This window comes from Macaca nemestrina, chromosome 3 (assembly GCF_043159975.1).
Source record: "Macaca nemestrina isolate mMacNem1 chromosome 3, mMacNem.hap1, whole genome shotgun sequence".
NCBI lineage: Eukaryota > Metazoa > Chordata > Mammalia > Primates > Cercopithecidae > Macaca > Macaca nemestrina.
In genome coordinates this window covers 13,553,434-13,564,066 of record NC_092127.1, presented here as the reverse complement: position 1 = coordinate 13,564,066, position 10,633 = coordinate 13,553,434, and the positions used below count along the sequence as shown (strand labels likewise).

Genomic DNA, 10,633 nt, shown 5'->3' with positions numbered 1-10,633 from the left:
ACCTCAGTGCTTACGTTCCCCATCGAGACGCACTTTGGCTGCTTGGACCTATGAAACCCCTTTTAAATACTTTAATTGCTTACTGTAAGTTGTTCTATATAACCCATAAAAGGAACCTCCATGCCAGAGCTCGTGAAGCAGCTAATGAATCCCAGAATAGTGTTTGCACAATAGGAGGATGTCTTCCCTCTGGGCTATTCCTTACATATTCATGAATTTGCCTTTAAAGGAAGGACCACATGGGATTAGCACAGGAGAAAAGCATTAATTGCCTTCCCAAGACAAGTATTTCTGTAATAGGTTGTATCACATTTTTATTCCTGCTTTCTCCCACCTTTAGTGTGTATATTTTGGACCTGCTAAAAATGACCATCTACCCGGGCGTGGTGGCTCACTCTGTTCTTAGACCTCGTTGTCTAGGGTCCAGTCTGACAAGGACAATGATGACAGAAAGATTGAGCCTTTCGATCTCTGTTCATAACGTTTTGCTAGCTTAAGACCAGTTAAGCAGGTGTATCTTAGTAGGTGTATCTCAGTCTTCCACAAGGACGAAATTAGAAGTTTCAAGGTCTCTTGAGGCCTGGGCTCGAAATTAACCCAACGTCACTGCTACTCCATGTCTTAGTCACAGAAAGAGACAGGACCCATCCAAATGCAAGACATGGGGAACGTGCCTGCTTCTCTTGTTGGGAGGAGAAGGCAAGTGACATTGCAAAAGACTGCACGGGAGGAATTATTGTCAATATTTTGCAACCAATCTACTCCTGTTCCTCTGTTTCCTTCAAGTCTTAATGGAATATGATTTGGTTTGATGTGGTAATTTTCCCACAAAAATTCAAGAGAGTAGAGGGAGAAGTTACACTGCAAGTAGAAAAGTTAGGCTTTTCTTTTGTCAGGGGATGTGTAAGTTTGTATCTCTCTTGTCTTTTTATTTTGATTACTTGTATATTTTAGTTATCTCTTTTTGTTTCATGCACTAGAGACTCACTGATATTCTTCAGCATAATTGGAGGGAATTGGGTGTTATCTGAAGTGCCAAAGAGTTCATGTTTAGTGCTCATCTCTTCTGGTGTCCTGCCAGCTCTGAAAGTTCCATGACTCTCCACGATTCTGAAAGTTCTGCGATCCTCCTACTTTTGCTGCTGTGGCAATTGGCCTCAGGTTGGGCTGCTTCAGACAGGTGGAAGGGCAGGCAGGTGAACAAGGAAAGTCTTTGAAAAGTCTGTCCTTAGAGACAGCAGTTCCACTTTCTATGCCATTGGCATACGTTTGCGGCTCTCTGGGTCTCATTTGTTAGTCTCATATCTCTCTGTTAAGTGCTTTATGGGATATTCAATTTTTCAGCACCTCACATCAGAGCACCTCCTTGTCCCAGCTTATCTTTCAAACCCCTGCCACACACCACAAGTCACCTGCCGGCCTGTCGTCTGCTCTTGGGGGAAATGCCCAAGCATCTCTGAAGGGGTGGTACATGATTCACATTGCACGTGCTGGACTTGGCAGTGGCTGTAAGTGTAGCAGATTTTTAAGACATACTTTGTTCAGTAAAGATGAATAACTTTTGGGTGAATTTATTTTTATTAGTGTGCTTGAGAAAGCCAGTCTAGTCTGATTGTAGAATTTGGGTTGCGTTCTAACCCTAAGTCCCAGATTCCACCCATTGTGGGAGGGATTGTCATCTAACATTGCCCAGTGGAGGGGGAGTGAGGGACAGCTCTGTGGTAACTGTCCCAAAGGACCTGGATCCGGGTTCCTAACTCCGCAGATGTCTCCACTTCAAATAATAGAGCCACTCTCTTTACCCACGAAGTCTTAACTTCAAGCTTTGCAGTAGGGAGACTGATTAAGGAAGCCGAAGCCGCTGAATTCTTTTAACATCTCCTTTCTCTTGTTCCCACTCTAGGAGAAAGGGTGCTATCTTTCCGCACACAATCACACACATCCCTAGTGGGCAGAGAAGAAAAGAACTTTTGTGTTTCAAGCTAATTGAAGAAGTATGTGATGGCCTTTAAGGGGAAGGAAATGTAGATGAATCTTTGACTGATGAGGAGGGAGTTGTGAACATGACACAGTTCCATCTACAATAAACTCAGTCCCTACACAGGAAGCAGACAAGCAAATCAAAGTTTGTCCTATAGTACTGGGGATGTGATTAGAAGAGGCCTGCACAGGGTCCCAAAGAGAATAGATAGGTGTGCAACCCAGACTGGGGGGTAGTGAGGAAAGTTTGGCTGGGAGGAGGGTGAGGAAGGTTTCTTGAAAGAGTGATTTTTTAGCTAATTGTTGGTGGTAATGCAGCAGTTATTAAGATGGAGGATGGAGAAGGGTGTGTTCCAGGCAGAGGGAAGAGCATTTGCAATGACAAGGAAGCAAAATGAGCTCTGGGAGGATCTAGTCTGTGTTTTGACTTTCACATTAGGAACTTTCTTTTCTTTCTTTTTCTTTCTTTTCTTTCTTTCTTTTCTTTCTTTTTCTTTCTTTCTTTCTTTCTTTCTTTCTTTCTTTCTTTCTTTCTTTCTTTCTTTCTTTCTTTCTTCTTTCTCTTTCTTTTTTCCTTCCTTCCTTCTTCTTTCTTCCTTTCTTTCTCTTCTTTCTCTCCCTTTTCTCTCACTTCTTTCCTTTTTCTTTCTTTTCTTCCTCCTTTTCTCTTTCTCTTTCTTTACTTTTCTTTCTTCCTTATTTATTTATTCTTTCCTTCCTTCCTTCCTTCCTTCCTTCCTTCCTTCCTTCCTTCCTTCCTTCCTTCCTTCCTTCTTTCTTTCTTTCTTTCTTTCTTTCTTTCTTTCTTTCTTTCTTTCTTTCTTTCTTTCTTTCTTTCTTTCTTTCTTTCTTTCCTCTTTCTTTCTTTTTGAGACAGGATCTCACGTTGGAGTGCAGTGGTGTGGTCATAGCTCACTGCAGCCTCAACTCCTGGGCTCAAGTGATCCTCCTGCCTCATTCCTTCTGTGTAGCGGGGTCTACAGGTGCACACCACCGCCCAGCAAGAGCTTTCTTAAATCAGTGCAAATGTCCTTTGTGATCTGTCACCTAATCACTGCCCCATATCATCTGCCTAACTCTCCTGACACACTTGAGTCTCCCAGAGGACGGGAGCATACGCATGCTCCCACCACAAAGTGGATTTCACAGATGTCTCCTGGAACTTAGATGCCATTCCAGGAAGAAATGGCGCGGGCCGGGGATGGGGTGGGTGCTAGGGGTGGTGGGTGGAGGGGTAGAGGTTTGAATTGACTGAAAAGTTTACCTGAAGAAACTAAGAAAGCACTGAATTGACTGAGTTTATCCGGGAATTTCCTGATTTCACTTGGTGGAAAGGAAGCTTGGAGTAAAAATTAAATTCTGTTCAGAATAATAAAACAAACTTTTTTGCAAACCTGAACATGTGATTTATAAAATGTCTACACACAATATGTTTTTCATAAACCAAAAAATAATTTTTAAAATGTATTTGAATTCCCGCATCCTTATTAAAAGACTCAATGAATTTGAACACAGAACTGAAAATGGGAAGGAAACCTATCATTTAAAAAATGTGAAAACTGGCTGGGTGAGGTGGCTGGCGCCTGCAATCCCAGCATTTTGGGAGGCCAAGGCGAGTGGATTACTTGAGGTCAGGAGTCCAAGACCAGCCTGGTCAACACAGTGAAACCCTGTCTCTACAAAACATACAATTAGCCGGGTGTGGTGACGCACACCTGTAATCCCAGTACTCGGGAGGCTGAGGCCGGAGAATCACTTGAACCCAGGAGGCAGAGGTTGCAGTGAGCTGAGATGTGAGACTCTGTCTCAAAAGAAAAAAAAGAAAGCAAAACTGAGACCTACACAGCTGAAATGAAATGATTTGCTTAAGGTCATGGGTCAGATGAGTTAGTAACGCACTGAATTTTCTTAATAAATTTTCTTACATCGATCTTGAAAGTGTAAGAAAGTTCAGTTAGGTTTTTAAGAGAAAGGACTAACCTTAAAATAAGCTAAATTCTAAATGATAATGATAGAGAAATTGAAGTAAAAATGTGGGAATAATCCAAGGGAAAGGATAATTTTTAAGTTACTTTGTAGCTAGATCACTACTCAGTTGAGCTCAGTGCTATGATGGAACAATGAAAGCCTTCTGCTCTGAAGAGGCCTTTCTTTTTTTTTTTTTTTTTTTTTTTTGAGACGGAGTCTCGCTCTGTCACCCAGGCTGGAGTGCGGTGGCCGGATCTCAGCTCACTGCAAGCTCCGCCTCCGAGTAGCTGGGACTACAGGCGCCCGCCACCTCGCCCGGCTAGTTTTTTGTATTTCTTAATAGAGACGGGGTTTCACCGTGTTAGCCAGGATGGTCTCGATCTCCTGACCTCGTGATCCGCCCGTCTCGGCCTCCCAAAGTGCTGGGATTACAGGCTTGAGCCACCGCGCCCGGCCTGAAGAGGCCTTTCTTTTCCGCTACCTATTTACTTTCTCAGAAACACCAAATATATGCTGCGGTTATAAAAGCAATGGAATTTAATTACTTTTTTCATCCAAAAAAATTGTGTCAACAGTGTCTATCTATAGTTATTGTTTTACTAAATTTCTTAAATCTTTTGTCACATAGTAACTCTTTTCTTTTACTTTGTGAAATTTTGTCCTTGAACTTTAATGTATGTGTATACATATATGTATAAAATATGTATATATGTATAATATATGTATTAAATATCACATATACGTATTATATGTCCCATATATATAAAATATGTTTTGGATTAGATTCGGTGATTTGGAAATCGGTGGTGAAAAATATTAGTGCAACTGAGTCACTCCATGACCTTCATTATAAAATAAAATAATGAGACAAACACAAAGTGTTTTATTCCAGTGAATAATAATCACACTTTAATATAATAACAAACATAAAATACATTAAAGTTAGAGCACTACTTTGATAAGACAATCATACTCAAGCTGAGATACAAGGTACAGATATACTGAAATTGTAAAGTGTCCATTTTAATGTTTGATATTTACTTCTTTTATTGGCACAAGACTAATAAGATAGATGTGTTGCATTACTCTTACAATCTAAGACTTCTCCTCTAGCTCAGGGAAAATACTGGTGGAAACCTGTTTTACCCAAAAGCAGCTTTAGTACCTGTTTAACCAGGTTATTCTGTAATAAGAACTCCATTTAATGCACATTATCCATTACAAATATGTGAGATATTCTATACAACACACATTTAAAGGTCCTTATCCACATAGAAGACATTGTTTAGTGAATATGCTACAGCTTTATTTCTATGTTTGAAAATCTCAACAAACGTTTTAAATCACAACTGCTTTTTTTTTTTTTTCTTTTTTCTGCCAAAATGCAAGCTTAGTGATCTGGGGGTCATGTACAGTCATAATTTATTTTCTCATAGTCTGGAAGTTAGACAAGAAGTCAGAAGAAAATAAACCCTGGGTTGTTGAAAATAGTGGTCAAAATATTTACTTTATCAAAATTTAATAAATCTATAAAACTCACCCAAAGTTGCTTTTGTTTTACAAGGAGTAGTATGTTGATTATCTTATTTCTAAAATCATTATAGACCCTGAATTACAAAAAAGGCATAAAATTTTATTATGTTTTCTATTGCACTCAAGTATAGTTAAAGCTGAAGAGAATAAACATAGTATTTACCCTTGCAGAGGACTAGCTTAGGAAAATCTTCTTTTATACAATACTCTCTCTTGCTATTACCTGCAAATAGTGTATTCTAAATCCTTGTTTGTGTAAAAAAAATTAGAAACAGTGCGATTAAGTTCTCTATATACATTTTTTTAAGGTCTCCAAATGTGTTAAGTGGCACCCACTCTTTAAAAACTCCACAATTTGAGTTTTTAACTTCCAGTTTTTTCATATCCTTGGACTGATGTGATGATCCCTGGAATGTGATCCAGGGCCTCTTCATCAATTCGATATGTAGTTCATTTTCTTAAGCCCAAGTATCACTAGCTGTTGACAATTTCTGACATGGAAGAAGGCTGGAGTAATATGCATATAACAGCCTTGATAAGAGATCATCAGGGGCTACTCCTGAGAAGGAGGCAGTCTTCAAATAGCCTTAGAAGGTGTGTAATGTTCTAAATATCTCAGGGTGAAAGGGCAGTACTGACCTTTCATCCTATCACGTTTCTGTAACAGGTCCATGTACTATGGAGAAAAGAAGTGACTTGTGAGTCCTTTGCTGGGGGCAAGGCAGTGGGCAATTTATCTTTATGAAGTGGTCATTCTAATGACCAGTGGACATTCAATGCTGAACGAGCATCATCTTGGTTTCAGAAAGCATATTAGTTGCTCTTTGCTAAGCCATACTCATATTTTATGTCAATATCAATAACAAGTTAGCCAATTACAATAGCCAAAATTAAAAGTTAACCCATTAGTTGAAGAATATAGACCTTTATAAATATAATATGAATAACTTTACTAAGAGTTTTATTTCTTTCCAATCTGAAAGTAACATATGATAGAGACTTTATTATTTTTTTCCTAAATCAACAGGAAGGTATGTTGAAATAACAAAAAATAGATATTATAAATATGCTATAATCCAAAGACAGCATCAATGATAAAACAATAGTACTAACTAGTACACTTAAAAATAAAATTGATATTTTACTGCTTCCCTGGGTGATCTCATACTCACTTTTACCCTATCTTTAGCATATTTTAATATGTACTATTCCTTAAGCAAAAGAAATAGAAATTTTGATTTTTCAAGGTATTTAGAATTATTTTACTGTTTTATCGATACTGCAAGAAATTCTTCAGTAATGTTGGCAGCTGGAGCTGTGGGATAAGGTGCAATCTTGGTTTTCCTATGTAACTTCGGATACAGAGTCGGCAAAGTTGGTAAAGAGATCTTGGGGTAGCTACAAGAAGACATGAAACTATTTGTTAATTAAAATATAAATGAATTTTTTATGTTGTAAGGGATATAACATAAAGCCATAAAAATTGTAATGCTTTGTAGTAAACCTAGGATAGTATGACCACTATACTAGGGAAATTTATGTAAGCAGTTATATTGCTTTTATTTGTAAGATATTATAATTCAGATATATTCCACATATGTTCTTTAAAACATTATAATCCTCAGGCTTAGGAAATAATTGTTGAATTTAAAGCCTCAGAAACAAAGTCAGCTGTTTGAAGGAGATATAAATAAAAAGTCCTGAGAAGTGTTATGCACTAAAAGGAGAAATTTTAAAATTAAGTTTAATATGTATGCTAAAAGAAATATTACACTCCTTGGACCAGGCTTAAGAAATCCTATTTTAGAACAAAAGTCTTAAATGTAAAAATATTTACTAATTTTATTTCTATAATATGTCATAGAGGTTCGTGTCCTTATAAAATGGGGCATGTTCCAAATAGAAATCAGCAGATATGATACCAGAACTACATATAATGCATCACCAAAACTAATTGAATAGATTTAACCAAAGAAATACGATAGTTTAGGTAAGAAGAGAAAATTAAAATTATCATGATATCTTTTTTTTTTTTCCCGAGATGGAGTCTCACTCTGTTGCCAGGCTGGAGTGCAATGGCGTAATGCCGGCTCACTGCAACCTCCACCTCCCAGGTGCAAGCGATTCTCCTGCCTCAGCCTCCTGAGAAGCTGAGATTACAGGCACGCACCACCACGCCCAGCTGATTTTTGTATTTTTAGTAGAGACAGGGTTTCACCATGTTGGCCAGGGTGGTCTCGATCTCTTGACCTTGTGATCTGCCCGCCTTGGCCTCCCAAAGTGCTGGGATTACAGGTGTGAGCCACCACGCCCGGTTGATATCTTCTTTATAAATAAAACCTAAGTTAAAAATTATTTACTTTCACAAATAATATTCCTCATTTTATGCCATTGTTACTTTCCATGCCAACAAAAACTCTCTCACTTTCATCTATGTTAGGCAAATATAGTTTTGTTTTTGTAAGTTTCCACATGTATTTTTCTTACCTTCATGTTGAAGCAGTATTCTTTCCACCATGCTGCTGGACGTAGCTACATCTATAGGTCGCAGAAGCTCTGTATTTTTGGCATTGGTATCTGCTCCAAATTCTAGCAGTAAGTTTACAATTTCTGTACTGGATTGTTGGGCAGCAGCATGTAATGGAGTATCCCAATATTTGCCTTTCTGTACATCAGCACCTACGTGTAATAGGGAGTGAAGATAAATATACATAAAAATTATTAAATAAGCCAATTGCCTCAGTGAGGGTAGAAAAGGAAAGGCAATAGAGGAAGGTTACTAAGGGGACTTCAACTCATTTGTTATGAGTTATTTCTTTATATATATATATATATATGTATATATACAGTATCTACATACACATGTATGCCTCATATGTACATAAACATCTATATAAACTGGGCACATCTGAATAGGAGAGGGTACATACATTTGTTATGTTACTCTCTGACACTTTTCTTATGCTTGAGCTATCATAATACAATTCTTTTTAACTTTTCAATGATCCCCAAAGTAATCATATTAACTAATATTATAAAGAGTGCACAATTAAAGTTCATTCATTTTTATTTTCGTCATGGTTGATTGCTTTTAGAATTATTCAGGTGCCTATTTCTATTATTCTTTTCATTTATTTAAGGCAATGAAGCTCTTTGGTTTTCTTGGGAAACTCATGAATATGTGAGCTATTTAAGTAAAATGTATATAGATTTTCCTGCCATTTCTCACTTATGTAGTTTACGTCAATAAGTGTATAAAGATATTGAGCCTTGTAAATCAAAAGGCACACTGATGATAGCTGCATGAAAGGAAAGTTTTTAAAAATGCTTATGTTAAAATGCAGCCTACATGTTAAATTACCTCCTGCATACTTACTTTATCCTAGTGCAAATCCTGGCACGTGGTGGTTATTCAATGCATTTGTAATAAATAAATGCTGTTTAGTACTGTTAAAAATAACCATCCCATTTTCTGGTACATAAACGGTTACAACACCAGAAATGTGTACCAATAAAAAAGCATAAGTTCTTTTCAACTCTGTTTTCCGATACGATCTTTAAAACTAACGATGTGTTTACGAGGCAGTACACTTTAAGTGTCCCTTTATGGCCCTTCTGCTCCTTTCAAATTTCAATAAATGTAATCATTTTCAATATTTTTAAAACAAATATAAGATGTTTAGTGAAAAAATTATATTCCATAACAAAATTTCCATAGAGAAAGCATAAACTTTGTTGGTTATGTCAATTTTATGGAAGAAAAGGGCCTGAAAATAACAATCAATCAACAAATACTAACAGTACTTTTTCCATATATATGTGTGTGTATATATACATATATATATATATATAGAGAGAGAGAGAGAGACGGAGTCTCATTCTGTCACTCAGGCTGGAGTGCAGTGGCGCGATCTCGGCTCACTGTTACCTCTGCCTCCTGGGTTCAAGTGATTCTCCTGCCTCAGCCTCCCGAGTAGCTGGGACTACAGGCACGTGCCACCATGCCTAGCTAATTTTTGTACTTTTAGTAGCGACAGGGTTTCACCATGTTGGCCAGGTGGGTCTCAAACTCCTGACTTCAGGTGATCCACTTGCCTAGGCCTTCCAAAGTGCTGGGATTACAGGCCCATATTTTTTAAAACCCAGTATAAAATGTTTGGTGGAAAGAATAATATTCCTAGCAAACAAACAAAAGGCTTTAAAGCAGGGATGTCCAATCATTTGGCTTCCCTTGGCCACATTGGAAGAAGAATTGTCTTGGGCCATAAATATAATACACTAACACTAATGATAGCTGATGAGCTAAAAATAAAATAAAATAAAATCTTATAATGTTTTAAGAAAGTTTATGAATTTTTATTGGGCTGCATTCAAAGCCATCCTGAGCCACATGGGGCTCATGGGCTGCAGGTTGGACAAGCTTGCTAGAAAGCATAAACTCTATCGATCATACAAACTTCACGGGAGAATATAGCCAAAAAATAACAATCTGTCAATGACTATTAACAGAACTCATGTCTAAGACTGAGTAGGTATAATGAGAATGAAAGTGTAGATGTAGACCCTGCTTGCAAGAAGTTTCTCAGTTAGCTAAGATAATGTGAGTAGTGCATAAAAGGGCTACTAAAAAAAAAGGTCAGTATATATCAGGGATCAAATGACTCTCATAAACAATAAATAGCATAGAACTCCATTTACTCATTTTATCTATCTTCTAAACATCTATCACATGAGAAGATGAGAGAGAGGAACCTTGCTAGAGAAAACAGGAATGGAAAAAAGGTGTGATCCAAATCCTAACGAGACTCTGAGTCCTATGGTGAGTGGGACCACTATGGTCTCAATGGGTTAGAAATGTTTTTCAGGGACTAAAGCTGAACTTGAAACAAACCTTGAGGAATTGATTTCTTTCAAGTAAGTGGAAAAGGGCAGTAAGTCTTTTCAAGTAAGCAGGACAAAAAGTACAAAGTCTACAAAAGTGCGTGAGTTTTTAAGGTTAGCAGAAGATGAGCTTGTCCAAGCAGTTACTATCCTGAAAATTTCTTTTGATGGATTTGTTCCAAGATATATACATACTTGGCAACATCATATTCAATCTTGAGGATCCTAATTTTATGACCTAAAAGTAGAGCTTTCAGACTCCATTACATAC

The 10,633-nt window shown here is 37.5% G+C and overlaps 1 protein-coding gene across 8 annotated transcripts in view; it reads right to left on the bottom strand.

The window, feature by feature from the left end:
* Nucleotides 1–4,829: 4,829 nt before the first annotated feature.
* Nucleotides 4,830–10,633, bottom strand: part of LOC105466638 (ankyrin repeat and SOCS box containing 5) — a 67,095-nt gene continuing 61,291 nt past the window's right edge. For all 8 annotated transcript variants that reach the window (XM_071092804.1, XM_011715702.3, XM_011715701.3 and 5 more), the window contains 2 exons: nt 7,969–8,160; nt 4,830–6,879 (listed from right to left, as the gene is read on the bottom strand). In XM_071092804.1, coding sequence (XP_070948905.1) covers nt 6,752–6,879; nt 7,969–8,160 — 320 coding nt within the window. In that variant the 3' untranslated portion in view covers nt 4,830–6,751. The remainder of the gene's footprint in view (nt 6,880–7,968; nt 8,161–10,633) is intronic.